Raw genomic sequence first — 22,802 nt, forward strand, 5'->3', positions numbered from 1 at the left:
ATACACTGAGGGTGGGGGGCCAAGTGCTATACACCGGGTGGATAGTGGGGCTAGATTTTATGTAATGGGGGGGCAATAGGGTGGGATGGTTATACACAGGGGGACAAGGGCCTGATATTATACACGGGGGGCAATGTGGCCGATTAAGACCCATGTCCCAATACTTTTCTCCATATAATGGCGAGATAGTCGGTAAAGCATCTCTGCCTCGCACCGACCATTGTGTAATATACGGGGTGACGGTGGGTAGCCTCATTGGATGACCTAGTTTACAAAATAGCTGTAAGGTTAGGGGGGCTACAGAACTATTTTGATCATGTTTGTTATTTCCTTTTCATTAACCGGATGGCGAGGGCACGGGGGGCATACGGGGGCCATACGGTGGGATGGTCGTTTTCCGCCGTCATGAATAATACATAGAAGCCATGTGAGCTACACGGATCATACAAGAATTCCCCATGCATCATTCATGCCCCTTGTTCGGCCTTTTCTTTAGCACCAGCTCTAGGTTTCCTGGTGACCCCATAACCGACAATGCCATGACAAATATAGCCAGAGAAGGGCACATCCTCAGAAAAGGGTCACACAAGGAAACTTCCCGAGAAGGAGCAGATGAGAGAGGGTTAATGGCCACAGACAGAGGGGTGGAGAGATGTGAGCAATGGGTGGAGAGGAGCAGATCACACAGGCTGAGAGCTGGGGATTCACTAAAGTGTGACATTCCTGCAGGGAGGCTGAGGAGAAGTGCAGACCCCCTGGCTGTGCAGAGTCAGGGGTCTTCATGAGCATCTGCTCAGGGTGTGGACAGCAGGCAGCAGCTCGGGGTGAGTACTGAGGTATCAAGGGAACAGCCAGCCCTGCTTCCTAAATAATGCAGGGTTTTCATACATGTTAGTCCTTTTGCAAAACAATGATGTCAGTGATGTATCCTAGTGCAGCAGAGCTGTGTTTGTCACATGCAGTGAAGCCTGGTTTTTGTATAGTTGTGCTGAGGTTGTCAGAGGTAGTGGACCTGTGCCACTAGTACAGTAGAGACCAGCAGATGTAGCAGAGAGAAAGTTGTCATTTTTACAACTCATTGTCATTTCATGCTTCCTGTAGTTTTACATGTTGCAGGTTTTTTATTTATTATTATTTTGCTGCAATTCTTGAACAGTTACAGTATGTTAATGCAGCCAAGACTTTAGGTTGACAACCTACATGTGTCATTCCAATGCGGAGGAAATGCAAATCCGGCTCTGCTACACCGGTGCAATCATTTCTATATTTTGGAAAGCCTGTATTGAACTATGTCAGAACCTGGTGTCTGATCTCCTGTTCTGCCATGTATTGTAAAATGAAGCTGTTGGTTGTTTTAGGTAATTGTACTATAAGCAACTTTCTATTATCTTATTCATGCTTTTTATTTATTTTACCTGCTTATATATCACCATCATATTCATCATCGCTGTCACCATTGGGGCTCACAATCTAAACTCCCTATTAGGCCAGTCTCACATGTCCAGACAGTGGCGTAACTACAAAGTTATGGGCCCCGGTGCGAACTTCCAAATGGGGCCCCCCCCTACCCCCCCCCACCTTCCCCCGCCCCCACAACCCCCCCACCTTCCCCCGCCCCGCTTCCCCTAGATACGCCTCGGACTGTTGCAGGAATCTCCTGCACTGCAACATGGTGTTGGGTGCCAGCACAGCCCACACAGTGGTATATCCAGCACAGCCCGCACAGTGGTATATCCAGCACAGCCCGCACAGTGGTATATCCAGCACAGCCCGCACAGTGGTATATCCAGCACAGACCGCACAGTGGTATATCCAGCACAGACCGCACAGTGGTATATCCAGCACAGACCGCACAGTGGTATATCCAGCACAGCCCTCACAGTGGTATATCCAGCACAGCCCGCACAGGGGTATATACAGCACAGCCCGCACAGGGGTATATACAGCACAGCCCGCACAGGGGTATATACAGCACAGCCAGCACAGGGGGTATATAGAGCACAGCCCTCACAGTGGTATATCCAGCACAGACCGCACAGTGGTATATCCAGCACAGACCGCACAGTGGTATATCCAGCACAGACCGCACAGTGGTATATCCAGCACAGACCGCACAGTGGTATATCCAGCACAGCCCTCACAGTGGTATATCCAGCACAGCCCTCACAGTGGTATATCCAGCACAGACCGCACAGTGGTATATCCAGCACAGCCCGCACAGTGGTATATACAGCACAGCCCGCACAGTGGTATATACAGCACAGCCCGCACAGTGGTATATAGAGCACAGCCCGCAGTGGTATATAGAGCACAGCCCGCACAGTGGTATATAGAGCACAGCCCGCACAGTGGTATATAGAGCACAGCCCGCACAGTGGTATATACAGCAGAGCCCGCACAGGGATATATACAGCAGAGCCTGCACAGTGGTATATAGAGCACAGCCCGCACAGTGGTATATACAGCAGAGCCCGCACAGGGATATATAGAGCACAGCCCGCACAGTGGTATATCCAGCAGAGCCCGCACAGTGGTATATACAGCACAGCCCGCACAGTGGTATATACAGCACAGCCCGCACAGTGGTATATACAGCACAGCCCGCACAGTGGTATATACAGCACAGCCCGCACAGTGGTATATACAGCACAGACCGCACAGTGGTATATAGAGCACAGCCCGCAGTGGTATATAGAGCACAGCCCGCAGTGGTATATAGAGCACAGCCCGCACAGTGGTATATAGAGCACAGCCCGCACAGTGGTATATAGAGCACAGCCCGCACAGTGGTATATAGAGCACAGCCCGCACAGTGTTATATACAGCAGAGCCTGCACAGTGGTATATAGAGCACAGCCCGCACAGTGGTATATACAGCAGAGCCCGCACAGTGGTATATAGAGCACAGCCCGCAGTGGTATATAGAGCACAGCCCGCACAGTGGTATATAGAGCACAGCCCGCACAGTGGTATATAGAGCACAGCCCGCACAGTGGTATATAGAGCACAGCCCGCACAGTGGTATATACAGCACAGCCCGCACAGTGTTATATACAGCAGAGCCTGCACAGTGGTATATAGAGCACAGCCCGCACAGTGGTATATACAGCACAGCCCGCACAGTGTTATATACAGCAGAGCCCGCACAGTGGTATATAGAGCACAGCCCGCACAGTGTTATATACAGCAGAGCCCGCACAGTGGTATATACAGCACAGCCCGCACAGTGTTATATACAGCAGAGCCCGCACAGTGGTATATACAGCACAGCCCGCACAGTGTTATATACAGCAGAGCCCGCACAGTGGTATATAGAGCACAGCCCGCACAGTGGTATATACAGCAGAGCCCGCACAGTGGTATATACAGCACAGCCCGCACAGTGGTATATACAGCACAGCCCGCACAGGGATATATAGAGCACAGCCCGCACAGTGGTATATACAGCAGAGCCTGCACAGTGGTATATAGAGCACAGCCCGCACAGTGTTATATACAGCAGAGCCCGCACAGTGGTATATACAGCACAGCCCGCACAGTGTTATATACAGCAGAGCCCGCACAGTGGTATATACAGCACAGCCCGCACAGTGTTATATACAGCAGAGCCCGCACAGTGGTATATAGAGCACAGCCCGCACAGTGTTATATACAGCAGAGCCCGCACAGTGGTATATACAGCAGAGCCCGCACAGTGGTATATACAGCAGAGCCCGCACAGTGGTATATACAGCAGAGCCCGCACAGGGATATATACAGCAGAGCCCGCACAGGGATATATACAGCAGAGTCCCCACAGGGGTATATACAGCAGAGCCCGCACAGGGATATATAGAGCACAGCCCACATCTCATCTCATCCCCCCCCCCGATAATGGCCCCACAGTCCGGTTAAAAAGAAAAAAAAAAAAAAAACTCTCCTCACCTTTCCTTTTGCCCGCGCTGCTCCTGGCGGCTGAAGTCTGCCCAGGACACTGCAGGTGCGCGATGATATGACGTCATCGCGCACCCGCAGTGTACTGTCAGAGGCAGAGCGGGGAATGATGGGAGAGGAAGCGTCAGGTGACGCTCTCTCCTCCCATCATTGCATTGAACTATACCGGTGTCATAGACGCCGGTATAGTTAAATGCGGCGGCGGCGGCGGCACTGGGGGGGGTTCCGGGGGAGGAACAGTGCAGCGGCCCACTACTGGCATCGGCTCTTCTGGCATTTGCCAGAAGTGCCCGATGGCCAGCCTGGCCCTGCTCAGACCTGCCGGCCCGGGGCCCCTGACCTGCGGGGCCCGGTCGCAATGGCGACCGCTGCGACCGCGGTAGTTACGCCCCTGTGTCCAGATATTTCCGGTACCGGAAGAAACGGTCCCGGACCTATCCATGTCTGTGTGTGCACGTAGGCCATCCGTGTGCTGTCAGTGTTTCTCATCCGTGTATTGAAACAATTTTTTTTCAATTTTAACCCTATGACTTAAAAAAAACACACGGACAGCATCCGTTTGCGGTACGTGTTTACACGCACCCATTGACTTTAATGGGTTCATGTGATCCGTGCGCTCCCACAAACACTGACATGTCTCCGTGGTTTGCACACAGACACACGGTCTGTGAAAACTCGCTGACATCTGCAGAGACACATTAATTTTAATGTTTCTACGTGTGTCAGTGTCTCCGGTACGTGAGGAAACTGTCACCACACATACCGGAGCCACTGACATATGAAACCGGCCTTAGTATGTCTTTAGGAGAAACTGGAGGAAACCCACGCAAACACGGGGAGAGAACATACAAACTCCTTGCAGATGTTGTCCCTGGTGAGATTTGAACCCAGGACCCCAGCGCTGCAAATCAAGTGTTAACCACTGAGCCACCGTGCAGTGTTAACCACTGAGCCACCGTGCAGTGTTAACCACTGAGCCACCGTGCAGTGTTAACCACTGAGCCACCGTGCAGTGTTAACCACTGAGCCACCGTGCAGTGTTAACCACTGAGCCACCGTGCAGTGTTAGCCACCGTGCAGTGTTAGCCACCGTGCAGTGTTAACCACCGAGCCCCCGTCCAGTGCTATCCGCCGAGTCCCCCCGTCCAGTGCTATCCGCCGAGTCCCCCCGTCCAGTGCTATCCGCCGAGTCCCCCCGTCCAGTGCTATCCGCCGAGTCCCCCTGTCCAGTGCTATCCGCCGAGTCCCCCCGTCCAGTGCTATCCGCCGAGTCCCCCCGTCCAGTGCTATCCGCCGAGTCCCCCCGTCCAGTGCTATCCCTCGAGCCCCTGTATAGTTCTATCCACCGATTCAGATAAGCCAACAAACCTACACGCGCTGGCCGCCTCATTCCTCTGCTGCTTATGGTCACCTGTATTGTGGAAGTTGTGGCAGTCAGGACGCTGTCGCCATTTTCAGAATACAGACTTCCTCTCATTTCTTTCAGATGTTGGTTTCGTCCGATGGAAGTGAGAGTGAAGCAGCCCAGTAATGGCCGCTGATTGGCTGCAGGGCTCCCATGACATAACAATGTCACGGGAGCCCTGGCGCCGGCATCGCTGAAATGGCATCGGAAGAGTACCAGCTTTTTTTTTTTTTTTTTCATGGCGGAAAATAGTAATTGAGAAAGGGGTCCGCAGCGGTTTCCCATGAGTTTACAGTACAATGTAAACCTATGGGAAACTAAATCCGCAGTGCACATGCTGCGGAAAAAAACGTGTGGAAACGCAGCGGTTTATATTCCGCAGCATGTCAATTTTTTGTGCGGATTCCGCTGCGGGTTTACACCTGCTCCAATAGAAAACTGCAGGTGTTAACGCCGCAGCTGAAACCGCACTAGAAACCGCGATAAATCCACAATAAAAACCGCAGCGGTTTTGCACTGTGGATTTATCAATTCCGCTGCGGAAAATTCCGCAATGGAATCCGCAGCGTGTGCACAAGCCCTAAAGCTGTCAGAGTCTTGCAGGTTTATTTAGCGTTTCCTTGTAGAATTTTTGGCTTTGTAATACGTCATTTTATGGCGCGGGACATTTATGTGAAACAATAGTTTCTCAGGAGCAGCTGACTAAAATAAAACAATTCCTCCATAGTGGTCAGCAGAATGCCTGAATGCTGTCTGTGCAATCACCAGATATCCTCATTTGAGGTAAAATTTTCAACAGGAACCCCCCAACCCTGAACCGGCTCTGTCAGAACAACTTCCACATCGACATCTGACCATTCAGGTTCTGGTTGTGGTTGATCCCAGTTTGGTTCTTCCACTGGTGTCACACTGGCCACTGGCAGAGGTCCAGGAATTTGAGACCCGGGGAACTCTACAAACAGCTCCTCATATCTCCCGCTTCCTTGATTTTGAAATTCTGACAATAAAGCATGGCGGATGTCCACCCTCCTCTGATCACAGAGCATTGACCACTGGTTCTGGGTCCCAGACACCTGAGATATTAATTTTTTACACCATGAGAACATTTGTAAAGTATAATGGCGCAAGTCACTACGTTTTTTGTTTTTTTTATTATTATTTTGGGGGTCTCGTTATCCCAGTCTGCACAGAGCGATGGTCACGCCTGCGCACTAATGCTCCATTCATGGTCTATGGGACTGACATGTAGTCCAGTACCGCGTTTGGCTATCTCCATCAGTCTCATAGACCATGAATCGGTCAGTGTCATTCAACAAGACCAGGTAAAGTGACCCCCATTCCAAAATTGCCTGATGAGCATCCATTAACAGTGCCAGTCACAATACCCCATAAGTTTCATGTATGGTGCTCCCATAACAGTGCCAGTCACAGTACCCCATAAGTATCATATATGGTGCTCCCATAACAGTGCCAGTCACAATACCCCAGAAGTCTCGGACATGGTACTCCCATAACTACGCCAGTCACAATACCCCATAAGTGTCGTATATGATGCTCCCATAACAGTGCCAGTCACAATACCCCATAAGTGTCATGCATGGTGCTCCCCTAACAGTGCCAGCCACAATACCCCATAAGTGTCGTATATGGTGCTCCCATAACAGTGCCAGCCACAATACCCCATAAGTGTAATGCACGGTGCTCCCCTAGCAGTGCCAGTCACAATTCCCCATTATAGTGTTGTCCGCAGTGCCCACCACACTGCCCCACCAAGGGGTCGACCACTACTTTGATATTGGACACTAAACAGTGTATGAAGCAGTTCCGCTTCATACACTGTTTACATGTGAATGTTGGAGCTGGTAACAGGAGATGGGTGGGGGTCCCGGGTGTCGGACCTCCACTGATCGGATATTGATGACCCGTCCTAAGCATAGGTCATTAATAGCAAAGTAGTAGACAACCCCTTTATCAGTGTCAACCATGTTGCACCCAAAACGGTCCAGTCACAGCACCCACATAACAGAGGAACTACAGTATCCACATAACCGTACCAACCATAGTGTCAGTCACAATGTGCCAGTAACGGTGCCACCACAAGAACCACATTTGTAGGGCCCATATAAGTGACCTCTTGCATCGGCGCTGTGGATCGTTGGTTGTGTAAAGCCAGCAATGGGGTCTCCGGTAATCCTGTAGAACAACTTTTCGTTGTCAGGGAAGTTTACCCTTTTGCTGAGGGAGTTTCCAGGACATTATGGGAGAGATTTCTACGGTATCTATCGTGACATGTTTTATTGGCCCAAAATGGGTGTAAAAGCAGTGTCTTGTAATCGGTGCGCCCCATCATGTCCGCTGCTCGCCCGATCACATGTCACAGACTTCGGTATGTGTATTATTGGTGTTTACTGTCTGAAAAAGGATTTTATGGATGAGTAATTTCACAGGGAACTTCAAAAAAGAGGAAGCACGGGACTATAAAACATGTCATAATGAGAGCTACCAATGCCAGAGTCAATATAGCCGATAATGGAGCGCAGGACACGGCGCCATGTCTGGGAAAGAGAAAGGGACGCACCACATACTAACCCTATTAATCTAGTAAACCAGCTGGATTGTTCTGGTGACCCAGACTCCTGTCCTGATACCGTTATGCTTGGTGGCGGGCTGGCTTGTGTATGCTCGGTGGCAGGCTGGCTTATGTATGCTCGGTGGCGGGCTGGCTTGTGTATGCTCGGTGGCGGGCTGGCTTGTGTATGCTCGGTGGCAGGCTGGCTTGTGTATGCTCGGTGGCGGGCTGGCTTGTGTATGCTCGGTGGCAGGCTGGGTTGTGTATGTTCGGTGGCGGGCTGGGTTGTGTATGCTCGGTGGCGGGCGGGCTGGCTTGTGTATGCTCGGTGGCGGGCTGGCTTGTGTATGCTCGGAGGCGGGCTGGCTTGTGTATACTCGGTGGCGTGCTGGCTTGTGTATACTCGGTGGCGGGCTGGCTTGTGTATACTCGGTGGCGGGCTGGCTTGTGTATACTCGGTGGCGGGCTGGCTTGTGTATGCTCGGTGGCGGGCTGGCTCGTGTATGCTCGGTGGCGGGCTGGCTCGTGTATGCTCGGTGGCGGGCTGGCTCGTGTATGCTCGGTGGCGGGCTGGCTCGTGTATGCTCGGTGGCGGGCTGGCTCGTGTATGCTCGGTGGCGGGCTGGCTCGTGTATGCTCGGTGGCGGGCTGGCTCGTGTATGCTCGGTGGCGGGCTGGCTCGTGTATGCTCGGTGGCGGGCTGGCTTGTGTATACTCGGTGGCGGGCATGCCACACATCTGTGCCCATCTGCATAATAATTGTATACCCTCATATACGGGTCTATGTTGGATCGCCACTCCATTCATGGTCAATGGGGCTGTTGGAAATAGCGGAGCACTGTATTCGTCAGTCCCATGTACAATGAATGGAGCTGAGGCTGAGCATGTGTTCCCGCTCTATTTTCTGGAACAGTGGTCGCACACCCAGTGATCCGTAAGTTATCCCCTATCCTATATGTGGGATGTAATATGGAAGCTGCGGATGTGTTACTGCCTAAATGGGAAAAATGTAGCCTTTCAGGATTGCAGGAAAGCTTGGTGATAGTCATATCGAGAGCTGTAATGGCAGTCGTATGCATGTGAAGGGGAATTCTAAGTTGTAAATGTTGGCAAACGGCCCGGCAGACGAGTCCACGTTGGCGGGGCCGGTCCTGTAACAGTTGGCACGGTGCTGACCCCCAGTGCATTTCTCACTAACACATAAGTCAGTGTTATTAAGGTTGCACTGGTGGCAATAATGGGAGGGAATCTTGGGGATCCCCAAATGCTGTGTCCAGCCCTCTTCTTCTTGATCTGGGGGGCACTTATCCGATAACATCAGCTGTCTGCAGTGCTGAGACGAGCAGTAATCGCATGCATGCGACCACATGAGATCGACCATGAGATCAGAGAACACAAGCTTCATAGAAAGAAGAGAAATTCACTTAATGAGGGTGTGACCGTCCGCGACCCCAAATTGTCGTTAGCAGCATCACTGATGATAATCTCCTATAGAGGTTGTCAATTTCCATTTCCAGGAAGAATAACAGAGGGACAACGGACAAAGTTTGGGGAGAGCTTGGAATAGGATGATTTTATTATAATAAAAGGTGCCCCATTTGCTCCCCCCCCCCCCCCCCAGCCATCTTGGGAAAGCAGGGCCCAGGACCTGTAGAAGATTTGGGGGTCACCTGCCATGTTTCTTGTGGATTCTTGTATCATCTTGGGTCCAGGAATCCGAATAACCCCTATGATCACTTTGCAAATCTAGAAAAGCTCTCGAATACGGTCGGAACTGTGTATTGAGTCGGACTATGACCCCCCATTGTCTCTGGACACTATATTGTATGTGGTAAGAGGAGGAAAGAGCCAAGGAATCTCCCCTGGGCGACCACACAAAAGTCTTATCAGAATATAATGGTCATATGAGCAGAGCTGAGGTTGTCTCTTAAATTTTTTTAAAGGGAATGTCTCATCAGAAAATGACCTATTGTTTAAATCATGTTTTTGTGTTGCAGGGATTTTCACAAAAAATGTTTACTTTTATTCCATATCCCAATCTTTACTAAAAAACAAACATGTAGAAATCTTTCAATTATCACAGAGGACACTGTGGCTATTTTAAACTCCTATTTCCTTTCAGGAAGAGTTTTTCAGCAGGTTCCTAACATCAAAGGCAGGATTACAATGACTGGTAACACCTCTACAATTAATAATAATAATAATAATAATAATAATATTATTATTTAGCGGCCTTCGACTCCATCTTGAGCCATAGCGACTTGATGGGTTAACGATCTATAGGAAGATTGATCATGTGTAGTCTAGATAGGTCCACCAGGGTCTTTTCCGCTGTTATCTTCATAGTATCAAGCCGCAACACCTCTATACACAGCTGATAACACAGGATCCATCATTCACAATAGGTGATGTCACAGCACACCTCCTCCTCCTGTACAGTGACTGATAACACCTCTATACACAGCTGATAACACAGGATCCATCATTCACAATAGGTGATGTCACAGCTCACCTCCTCCTGTACAATGACTGATAACATCTCTATATACAGTAGATAACACAGGATCCACCATACACAATAGGTGATGTCATAGCTCACCTCCTCCTCCTGTACAATGACTGATAACACCTCTATATACAGTAGCTAACACAGGATCCAACATTCACAATAGGTGATGTCTTAGCTCACCTCCTCCTTGCTTCACTTTTTTTGTGGCATTTAAGATTCATAGACTTGTGTTGTGCCGAGTTCTGTTGGTTCATCTGTTTCAGCGATATTGCCCCTCGTCAGTGCAAAGTATGAGATCTGCTGTGACTAGGTGAGAGGCTAAGACTGGGATCTAAGAGGTAAGTTCAAGGCCTTTAAGTCTCCTCATACAGGCTTGCCAGACCTGGCTTGTCACTCTCCACAAGGAGAAACCTTAACCTTTAGATCCCAGTCTTAGCCTCTCACCTAGCCACAGCAGATCTCATACTTTGAACTGACTAGGGGCAATACCCCGAAACACTGTGTCTGCAAATACATTCTGATTTGGCTTTTATCCTCATTCATATTGCAAGCAATAGCGTACTGCCAATGGCAGCAGGCCACGCGACTGCTATGGGGTCCGTGAGCCGGGGGGCGCCTGGCGCCAGCATCGGGCCGCCAGTCATCATCATAGCAAGCAATCATGATAGAGGAGGGAGTATCTGCTGACGCTTCCTCCCCCATCATTCTTCCTCGGTGTCTGACATCTCAGTGCGAAGGGCGTGATGGTGTCATTACAGCGCGTCCGTTATGCGGCGCTTCACACCACACGCTCAGCAGACCGGAGCATCAGGTGGAACGAGAAGAGGTGAGTATTGAATTTAAAAAAAAAATTAAAAATCAGTGACTGATGGCCATAATAGAGTATGGAGGACCATGGGGAGTGCATTATATTCTATGGAGGACCATGGGGAGTACATTATACTATATGGAGGACTATTTGGAGTACATTATACTATATGGAAGACTATGGGGAGTGCATTATACTATATGGAGGATTGGGGGGAGCATTATACTATATGGAATAATATGTGGGGCCATTATAATAGTTGGAGGGCTATGTGGGGGCCATTGTACTGTATGCAAGCAATTTTATAGTGTGAAGGTTTTTGTGGGGTTCATCATACTGTGTGGAGGTCTATAATGCGGGGCGTTATACAGTGTGGAGAGGTATGTAGCCATTATACTGTATGTAGGCACAGTTGGGGAACATACTGTGTTGGGGTCACCATACTTTGTCTTGGGAGTTGAGGTTGGGTACAGTAGGGTCATTATACTGTGCATGTGGAGGAATTCGCCATGGGGGGTATCGTACTCTATTTGGGGGGCACTTTTGTTGGCATCATACTTTATGGGGGCAATGAAAGAGGAATCTAGGACTTAAGCAGAAGTAAAATTAATTTATAAAGGCTCCAAAATTGTGAGATATGCTCTTCTGTGAACCCAACAAATATTTAATATTTTTTGGAGGCGGGCAATTAGAACTTCTGCTATTGGGCCCCATTATTTCTATTTGCCCCTGACTGCAAGGCTCTTTAAAAGGTCGATAATGACTTTTAGAATTGCTCCTTCTAATAGGTGGCACTAGAGTTTTAGTCCTCTTCCTCTCTGAAGAGACAATTTGCATATTAAATTTCCCAGAGGAGCATGCATGGCTTCTATGTCTCCTCATACTGGCATATCACTCTCTACAAGGTGAAACCGTACCCACTTCGAGCCCATGTTTCCAAGTGTCTGGTCTAATCTAGTGAGTTCCTGAGCCATAGAGCAGCGGGTACACACAGCCATAATATGTGATGTATTCAGCCTCATGCCCTCATTGCCGCTGTGCTTTATTCCTAACCCCCGACCTTACAAAAATCCATATTCAATTGTCATCATAACCCAGCGGCCGCTTTATGGATTGCAGCTCGTCCTCGCCGTTAATCATTAACCGGTGTAAAAGCTAATCAATAACTCCAAATTCTTCATAAATGCACAATGATGGCAATCAACCAGCGTTTATGTGTTCTTGTGACTTTGTTATGTCGCTTCGTGCTCGTGCCGGTTGGAGAGAGGGAGTGGGGGGGACCCGGCATTCTTGTCGGCTTGATAAGCATTTTAGAAACTTCACAGCTGACATTTCTGATCAATTTATTCTTCCATACGGCTTTGGTGTTCTGGGACATTTTGTAACTGCTGTTGAAAGGGCCACACATTTTTAGTTTGGGGTTGTGTAATGGGTCACAGTTTATCTATTTCATTTGTTATATATCACCATTAATTCCACAGCGCTTTACAGACATTATCATCACTGTCCCCATCGGGGCTCACAATCTATATTCCCTATCATCATGTTTTTGGAGTATGGAAGGAGACCGGAGGAAACTTGTGCAAACACGGGAAGAAGATACAAACTCATTGTAGATATTGTTGTTGGTGGGATTTGAACCCAGGTCAGCAGTGTTGCGGTGCAAACCCTGTGAGCCAGGGTACGGCGCTGACCCCCGTGAGCCGGGGTACGGCGCTGACCCCCGTGAGCCGGGGTACGGCGCTGACCCCCGTGAGCCGGGGTACGGCGCTGACCCCCGTGAGCCGGGGTACGGCGCTGACCCCTGAGCCACCGGGCAGGCTACAGTTGCAGTGTTTTATGCTGTACGGATCACCATCATGACTCTGGCGCCCAAAACAGCATAATTTGCAGATAACTGGCAAAATATAGAAAAACTAAATTTTCGTAAACATGGTGTTATAACCTTTTACCGCACCTCCAATATCATGTTTTTTTGGTATTATATGAGTAGTATAATAATACTTTATAATGACAGAGCTTCTTTGTACTTTGACATAAAAAAATCATCATCATCTCTATGAATAATTCTTCTCTTTTAACGAAGTCAATTTCCCACTTTTTATTAAAACAAACAAAAAAGTAACAACAAAAAAACCTATTTATCCAATTTATGTGAGATTTTCTGAAGCCAGAGCTGCAAGCGTCTGTCATAACGAGACAACCTGTGGGAACTCTATTGTCTTCACTTAGGCTACTTTCACACTAGCATTTTTTTCAATACGTCGCAATGCGTCGTTTTGGCAAAAAAACGCATCCTGCAAAAGTGCTTGCAGGATGCGTTTTTTTCCCATTGACTAACATTAGCGACGCATTTGCGACGCATTGACACGTCGCAACCGTCGTGCGACGGTTGCGCCGTGTTGTGGCGGACCGTCGGCTACATGTAACGTTTTTTGCTGCCGACGGTCCGCTTTTTCCTCCGCCCCCACCTCCCCGCACTTCCCCACACCTCACAATGGGGCAGCGGATGCGCTGGAAAAATGCATCCGCTGCCCCCGTTGTGCGGCGCAGAGAACGCTAGCGTCGGTAACCTCGGCCCGACGCACTGCGACAGGCCGGGCCCGACGCTAGTGTGAAAGAAGCCTTACTCTACAACATCGGGAAAAAAAAATATAAAAATATATATATATATATATATATATATATTTTATATATACAGGTCCTTCTCAAAAAATTAGCATATAGTGTTAAATTTCATTATTTACCATAATGTAATGATTACAATTAAACTTTCATATATTATAGATTCATTATCCACCAACTGAAATTTGTCAGGTCTTTTATTGTTTTAATACTGATGATTTTGGCATACAACTCCTGATAACCCAAAAAACCTGTCTTAATAAATTAGCATATTTCACCCGACCAATCAAATAAAAGTGTTTTTTAATACCAAACAAAAAAACCATCAAATAATAATGTTCAGTTATGCACTCAATACTTGGTCGGGAATCCTTTGGCAGAAATGACTGCTTCAATGCGGCGTGGCATGGAGGCAATCAGCCTGTGACACTGCTGAGATGTTATGGAGGCCCAGGATGCTTCAATAGCGGCCTTAAGCTCATCCAGAGTGTTGGGTCTTGCGTCTCTCAACTTTCTCTTCACAATATCCCACAGATTCTCTATGGGGTTCAGGTCAGGAGAGTTGGCAGGCCAATTGAGCACAGTAATACCATGGTCAGTAAACCATTTACCAGTGGTTTTGGCACTGTGAGCAGGTGCCAGGTCGTGCTGAAAAATGAAATCTTCATCTCCATAAAGCATTTCAGCCGATGGAAGCATGAAGTGCTCCAAAATCTCCTGATAGCTAGCTGCATTGACCCTGCCCTTGATGAAACACAGTGGACCAACACCAGCAGCTGACATGGCACCCCACACCATCACTGACTGTGGGTACTTGACACTGGACTTCAGGCATTTTGGCATTTCTTTATCCCCAGTCTTCCTCCAGACTCTGGCACCTTGATTTCCGAATGACATGCAAAATTTGCTTTCATCAGAAAAAAGTACTTGGGACCACTTAGCAACAGTCCAGTGCTGCTTCTCTGTAGCCCAGGTCAGGCGCTTCTGCCGCTGTTTATGGTTCAAAAGTGGCTTTACCTGGGGAATGCGGCACCTGTAGCCCATTTCCTGCACACGCCTGTGCACGGTGGCTCTGGATGTTTCCACACCAGACTCAGTCCACTGCTTCCTCAGGTTCCCCAAGGTCTGGAATCGGTCCTTCTCCACAATCTTCCTCAGGGTCCGGTCACCTCTTCTCGTTGTACAGCGTTTTCTGCCACATTGTTTCCTTCCAACAGACTTACCATTGAGGTGCCTTGATACAGCACTCTGGGAACAGCCTATTTGTTGAGAAATTTCTTTCTGGGTCTTACCCTCTTGCTTGAGGGTGTCAATGATGGCCTTCTTGACATCTGTCAGGTCGCTAGTCTTACCCATGATGGGGGTTTTGAGTAATGAACCAGGCAGGGAGTTTTTAAAAGCCTCGGGTATCTTTTGCATGTGTTTAGAGTTAATTAGTTGATTCAGAAGATTAGGGTAATAGGTCGTTTAGAGAACCTTTTCTTGATATGCTAATTTATTGAGACAGGTTTTTTGGGTTATCAGGAGTTGTATGCCAAAATCATCAGTATTAAAACAATAAAAGACCTGACAAATTTCAGTTGGTGGATAATGAATCTATAATATATGAAAGTTTAATTGTAATCATTACATTATGGAAAATAATGAAATTTAACACTATATGCTAATTTTTTGAGAAGGACCTGTATATACACACACACTCCGTTCTTTATCCTAATTATCAGTTGTGTGATCAGCTTTGTTTATCCCAAAAAGTTCTTTAATATACCAATGACATCTACAGCCCCGTTCACATTAAGAAACTATTGCTCTTCCATAGCAGTACAGAGACACAACATTTTAAGATCAGTCAACAGCAGATTGCTGATGGTTTCCTTATACATATTTTTTTTCTATTCGGAATGAGACAAACTGAACATATAAGTGCAGAAAGTGGAGTTTTACACGACAGAGGGGCAGACATTTTTTGACTTGTTCCTTGTGTAGCTTCGCTTTTTTTTTTTCTTAAAATGACTCATGCGTGGGCCGTTTACAGAATTGCAATGTGTTTTTTTGAGAAACAAACATCTCACTAAGGGGTTAAATGTAGTCGACCTGTGACTAAGGGAAGTAATGAACAAAGACTGAAGTGACATTTTAAAGTTCTGCAAAATAAAAAAAAAAACCCATCAGATGCCACATACCCGAATCAGCCGCCCTTGGAAATGCGCAGACCGCGCGAAAGCGATCACTCGGGAAGTGGAGGCGGTTATTAGAAAACCTCCATTCTGGATGGATCATGTTTGTGTGTAATACTGAAGATTACTTCATCAGCCTCCAATATGTTCTGCAAAGGTCAAAACCGTCTCATATAAAAAAAAGAGGAAGAACTCAGCGGTAAGTATTGTGTTTTTATTTTATTTTTATTTTTTTAAGATGTATTGCCAAAAAAGAATCGACCAATGAGTCCTGAGATAAAGAAGGGGCACTCTGTTGCAACTAATCAGATTACAGCCATTGTTATTTTTATTTTTTTTTCCGCAGGACAACCTCTTTCTATATAGTGTACGGGCACCAGAGAGGATTAGCCCTGTATTCGAGACCCCCTTCTATTAGCCTGTACGCTGAAGAACTTAGTCTGACCATAAACAAAGTGATCATCCATTTTTCTTTACATTTACGGTATTTTTTTTTTTTTTTTATAGAACTGCCGACTCTGACTACACAGGGTTTGTTTTGTAGACTGTATCCATGGAAACAGGTCTGCATAGAACATGCAGATACAAAACAATGTTAATTTTTTTTGTATTCTTTGTGTACTGGAGCAATACATTAAATTGCCCTTTAAATAATTCTGTCTTTGTGCTGTTTATTTTATTTTTTATTTTATTGGGGCCGGTCACAAGGATGCTTGGACCTTCATCTGGCTTTTAGGCTTCAGGCTAAAGAGCAAATTACAGCTTTAATAAACCTCCTCTTGGGAATACAACATTTTATTTTTATTTTTTTCCTGAAAGTGTAATTGGCATTGGGACATGTTCCATACAGATGCAACATATGGCGCCACATGCAGTCTCCGCAGCTCTGCAATGCTCTGCTACAGGGACTCAATGCAGCCTCTGTGGATGTGGCTCTGTAAAAAAAAAATATATATATATATTATATTATATTATATTATATTATATTATATTATATTTTCCATCAAAATCCATTATTTTTAATTTTTCGTCCAAGCATTAGTTTTTGCGTGTTTTTCACATCCTATACCCTAAAAACAGCTGCTGCAGAACATCATAACACGAGACTCAGCGACTCAGCTGCTGCAGAACATCTGAACGCACACACCTCAGCTGCTGCATAAGATCCTGGCTCACTCCTTAGCTGCTGCGTTATCATACACTGTTAGGCTGTGTTCACGTGCAGCGTTTTTTTTATTAATATTATTCATATTAAAAGCTGTCAGTACCAGAAAAATCTCCGAGATCTCAAGAATCTCATGCACACGCTTGCTTTTTTTTTCCTAACTAAATTTGGAAAACCGCTGCTTTTTTTTTTTTGTTTTAACTGCAGCATGTCAATTCTTTTTGCGTTTTTGCAGCATTTTTTCACCCATAGAAAGCAATGAGAATGAGCAAAAAAATAAATATTTTTGATTAATAAAATTAACCCTATTAAACATGCACAGATGTAATCCGCACCCACAAAATGCATAAAAAAATTAAGAGTTTACTACAAACAAAGCTGAAAAAAATGCATCAAAATGCTGCGTGTGAACATAGCCTTAATGTTATTAATTTCTTCTTTTTTGCAGTCTCTCTCTTTCCCTCGTCCACTCCCGTACATCGCTTTCACCACATCTGCCACGTCTGGCGTTCGCCCTCCTGCCCGCATGACTGGGAGTCAGACCCTCCTGCCGTACTTTACGGTGCAGTTGACCAAGATGGGAACGTTCCGGCGCCCTCGGCCTCGCTTCATGAGCTCCCCGGCGCTCAGCGATTTACCGCGCTTTTATGCCGGCAGACCGGCCGTGCAGCCGAATTCCAGCGCAATGTGGAACAGGTACAGTGACATACAATATGGCCGCCATTCCAGCTTTTCCAAACTCCTGAATGACAAATCTCAGAAATCCCTCCACTGTATAGTGGCACTGTGCGGCACCTCAGTGGGAGCAGTAATGGTGCCCAACAAGGCTGTCCTCCAAGATCAGATACCGGGGGCGCTACGGTGAACCTGAATGTGCATGTACCCAGTAATTTATATGAATTTATCCCCCCTCCAATACCCGGTCTCGTGTTTTTAGCAGGATTCTAAATCTGAGCATTAATCCCGCAGATAATCCTATATCTGACCTCAAAAGATCTTCCTTCTAAGATTATCCTAAAATACATTAATGGTTTTCTGTCATGTAACCCCAAGGAAGTAGTTTGAAGGAAAAGAGGTATTTTCATCTCCAAGATCCCACCCCAATGTGTGGTAGGTGTACTAATAATACTATTAGCAAATTACAAATGTAGTATAGTTCTTCTGATAAGCTATGTGGCTTACCCCATGTGCAGGGCATTGCACTAGCTTAGGTATCCATGGCTGTAACCGTGTAAGTAGTTGTAACCATGGATACCTAAGCTAATGCAATGCCCTGCACATGGGGTAAGCCACATAGCTTATCAGAAAAACTATACTACATTTCTAATTGGAGGTGTTTGTTAATATTATTGTATATAATATTATTATTTTTACCTCTAGTACTCATTGGGATAGGATTTTGGAGACAGGAATACCCCTTTAATGAGGAAATGAAAGTATCCATTTCAAACAATGTTGCAATGCAGGTTTAGCGTCCAAGTGCGGCACATGATTGGGTTCATTGGTCTATTGGGCATTTACCCCAAAGAGTATAAGAGTCTGTTAATATGTTGCTGACAATTTTCTTTGTTACATCCATTTTTAGGAGCTCAACCTTGACCTCCTATCACTTCTTAAAGGGGTTGTTTGGTTTTGAAAACTTAATTTCAACTGCCTACCTTACTGAGTGAATAGAGGAAGGCCCTTTATTCAGGCTACAAAGAGTATCTCTTGGTCTGGAGGACCTGGTCCATGCATTACTCAATGGAAACTGCAATACTTCATTTCCCCTGTGGAGGCACTGCAGGGAAATGTAACACGTCGCAGAAAAAGCTGATTGAATGCAATAGAAAAAAACCCAGCTATTTCTTAAAAAGGAGACCCTTTAATACTATTGGACACACTTTATTTTTAATTGGGGGCCTCAATAGGCCATGGCTACTAAGTGTTCTGTATGTTGTTAGTTATTTCTTCTATTTCTCACCACATTCATGCTACTCAGCTGTTTAGGGACAGATGTCACATACTGAATATTTAGTGGTTTCCTTCCTCAGCGTGCAGAACGCCGTCATCAACGTGTTCAAAGGAGGAGGCCTGCAAGCTAACGAACTGTACTCCCTCAACGAGAACATCAGGTATGGTGTAGAGGGGCCCAACTGCGAGCTACAAGGTCAACCCCACAACCCTAACCACAACATCACACGGCCGTCGTTTCTCACACTCACCCGCTGCATTATCGCAATTCTCACACTGAACTGTCAGGTTCACACACAAACACTGGCTTTAATAACTTATTCACGAAGCTTAAAGGAACTGTCCATTGCCATAAATATGTTGTTTTTTTAAAACCTGTCTAAATGCTGCTGTTCTCCAGAATCCGGCGACTTTTTTCTTTTCTTCCTGCTCCTCTCCGTTCCTGAAATACGGCCTCCTCTTCCCTGTAGATAAATCTGGTTGTGTTAGCCAAAGGGGTGTGTCCTCAACTCTTCTCTGTGGGCATTTTATTGAGTAATCACACCCTGTTGGCTTACAAGACTAAATTTATATACAGTGAAGAGAGGGTCGTATCTCGGGAACGGAAAGGCGCAGAAACGAAAGAAAAACATCGCCGGATTCAGGACAACAGCGGCATTTATTATACGGGGAGGGGGGGGGGGGGAATAAAAAAAAATCTTACTTTTGTCAGGTCTTCTTTAATTAACATGATCAGATGTTAAGAATAAAGCTTCTCTTATTTCAGGTTGATATATATTTTTTTTCCCTGTAAATGGCTCTAATAAAATAATAATCTGTCATCAGGAACTCGGTGATAGTTTCCAATACGTGTGTCTAAAAATTGAAATAAAAATGGATAAAGGAAAAGGATGAGCAAATATGTCAGTTTTTGCAAACATTTTATAGAATATTTTTTTCTAATAATAATATTAATGTTTAAGATTAATTTCTATAAAGTTTCAGCCTCATTCCAGCGTTCAAAGTTACTTGCAAAGTATTTGAAGTTTTGCTATGACTGTCTGGTTGTATTGATGAGTCAAACTGAAAATAGGTGGGGAAAGTGTTAATGAATCGGAAGGTGTAAGGGTAGGGAAAAGTTTAAAAAAAAAAAAAAAAAAAAAATTTTCTCTTCGCCACGACAGCACCCACTGAGAGAGGGGATCCGCCCCTAGGAACAGGAAACCCTACGGAGAGATAAAAGGGGCGGTCCCCCTCGCTCCCACAGTTTGGTTTCCTGTTCCTATGGGAATCCACGGAGAAGAGGATGCCTAGCCTGGATGCCGCTTGCGCAGTTTACCTGTGAGGACGGCAAGGGCTCCAGAGCTGGATGCAGTGTCGGGGGTCCTCTTCTCAGCTTCCCCCCTCTGCTGGCAGACACCATGAGGCCAGAACTACGGGGGTTCCTGGCTCATGGAAATCCACCCGGACAGTCTGCAGGACCAAGCGCCGAGGAGAGGTAAGCGCTGCGCTTTGGCGAGCGCTCATGCGGCGTGGAGCTCCACTATTTCCCCGGGAGTCCAGAAGTAAACTCCGGGCGAAGGAGGAGGTGGACGGCACCCGCGCTGATGCCGGTGGCAGCGCGGGTGCATACAGTATGGCCGCGACCCGGAAGTGATTAGCACTTCCGGGTTCAACCGGAAGAAGATGGCGGCCCCCATGTAAAAGAACGCCGGCACAAGCACCCGGTGTCCACAATGGATTCATCGCAGATCCCTGCGATGCTTTCTGTAGAAGACACCGCATCTACCCCACGTACACGGGGCAGCAGCAGTCGCTCTAAACAGAGCGGATCCTCCAGGAAAAAAGCCGGTTCTCCACCTAAATCTCCTCCTCGTCAATCGGTACCGTAAAAGCTTCACTGGGGTGAGTGTGCATCTACCCTCATAGGCTGACTGGTGTTCCCTTTCCTTCTATACACCTAGGGAAAGAAAACTGAAAAAATGAAGCACAAACAGTGTGCATTATGTTTCCAGCCCCTCCCGGATAGTTACAAAAAGAGACTTTGTAAATCATGTATTGCTTCTACCTTGCGGGAGGAAGCCTCAGTTAAATCAGAGGACATCAGACTCATGATAAGACAAGAGTTACAAGCCTTACAGGGTTCTGATAAAGAACCGCGTGCCAAAAGTAAAAGAGGATATGAATCCCCTATATCTGACCCATCTTCAGATAGGGAGAAAGCAGACTCTGACATCTCCCACGAATATGTTTCCTCAGATGAGGACCAGGATACGTGCTTTCCCACTGATAGTATTGACAACCTTGTCAGGTCCGTTTGTAATACCATGGGCATTGAGGATTCTAAAGTCCCTAAGACACAGCAGGATATTATGTTTGCCGGTCTATCAGAAAAGAAAAGGCCCTCTTTTCCGGTGATAGCAGCGATAAAATCGTTAGTCAAAAAAGAGTGGGAAAGCCAGGGCCAAAGAGGATTACCTCCATCCTCAAAAAGACGGTATCCCTTCAATGATGAAGAGTTTTCAACATGGACAAAAGCGCCAAAAGTGGACGCTGCGGTAGCATCCACATCCAAAAAATCTTTGCTGCCTGTGGAGGATTCAGGCTCATTACAGGACCCGTTAGACCGTAAAGCCGACTCACTATTAAAAAGAGCCTGGGAGTCGTGTACGGGAGCATTTAGGCCATCTATCTCTGCTACATGCACCGCTAGGTCCATGTTGGTCTGGCTGAGTGACTTAGAGGAAGGACTTAAAAGTGGTCTTTCTAGAGACAAACTGTTGTCCTCTATACCCTTAATTAGAGGGGCTACAGCTTTCCTGGCAGATTCATCTGCCGACTCTATACGTTTGGCGGCCAAATCGGCAGGTCTCACAAATGCGGCACGTAGAGCCCTATGGCTTAAGGGCTGGAAAGGCGATCCCCAGACGAAGTCCAAATTATGTGGCCTCCCATGTCAGGGTGAGTACCTGTTTGGTACCAAACTGGACGAAATCTTAACTAAAGCGGGAGAAAGAAAGAAGGGCTTCCCTAATAACAACTACCTTCCATTCTATAGGAAAGCGTTCCGGAAGCCCATATTTAATAAAAGAAAAGATTTTAAAAACCAAGATCGCTGGACCCCTAGAGACACCAAACAAAGGGGTGCATTCTTTGGGAAGCGCCCTTTTAAAACTGAAGACAAGCCCCATTAGAGCAGATCTACCGGTGGGAGGTAGATTATCCTCCTTCTCAGACCAATGGAGAAGAATAACATCGAACGTTTGGGCGAATAGTCTCGTCACCTCTGGCTTAAAGTTAAATTTTGCCCGAGTCCCTTCGGACTCATTTCTATTGACTTCTTTAAAATCACAGTCCCAACAGGAGGCATTACAGCAAGAAGTAATGAATCTTCTATCCAAAGGAGTTTTGGTGGAGGTTCCATTTCTTCAGGAGGGGAAAGGGTTCTATTCCCCGCTATTTCTGATTACAAAACCTGATGGATCATTCAGAACCATCATAAATCTTAAAAAACTGAACACCTTCTTAGAAAATCAAACCTTTAAAATGGAATCTATTCGATCCACCGTAAAACTCCTGTTTCCCCATTGCTTTATGGCGGTTCTGGACTTGAAAGATGCGTATTACCATCTACCAATCGTTAAAGAACATCAACAGTTTCTCCGCGTAGCGGTTGTAT

At 46.6% G+C, this 22,802-nt stretch overlaps 1 protein-coding gene across 3 annotated transcripts in view; it reads left to right on the forward strand.

The window, feature by feature from the left end:
* The first annotated feature begins 600 nt into the window (after positions 1-600).
* The window catches only part of PRR5L (proline rich 5 like), a 46,400-nt gene continuing 24,198 nt past the window's right edge, over positions 601-22,802 (forward strand). Inside the window, exons 1-3 of one of the 3 annotated variants that reach the window (XM_077287035.1) lie at positions 601-824; positions 17,640-17,887; positions 19,225-19,305. In XM_077287035.1, the coding sequence (XP_077143150.1) occupies positions 17,718-17,887; positions 19,225-19,305 (251 nt within the window). In that variant the 5' untranslated portion in view covers positions 601-824; positions 17,640-17,717. Of the gene's footprint in view, positions 825-17,639; positions 17,888-19,208; positions 19,306-22,802 lie in introns of all 3 variants that reach the window. The other 2 variants (XM_077287037.1, XM_077287036.1) reach the window with 2 other exon arrangements.

The sequence above is a fragment of the Ranitomeya variabilis genome, chromosome 2, assembly GCF_051348905.1.
Source record: "Ranitomeya variabilis isolate aRanVar5 chromosome 2, aRanVar5.hap1, whole genome shotgun sequence".
Classification (NCBI taxonomy): domain Eukaryota; kingdom Metazoa; phylum Chordata; class Amphibia; order Anura; family Dendrobatidae; genus Ranitomeya; species Ranitomeya variabilis.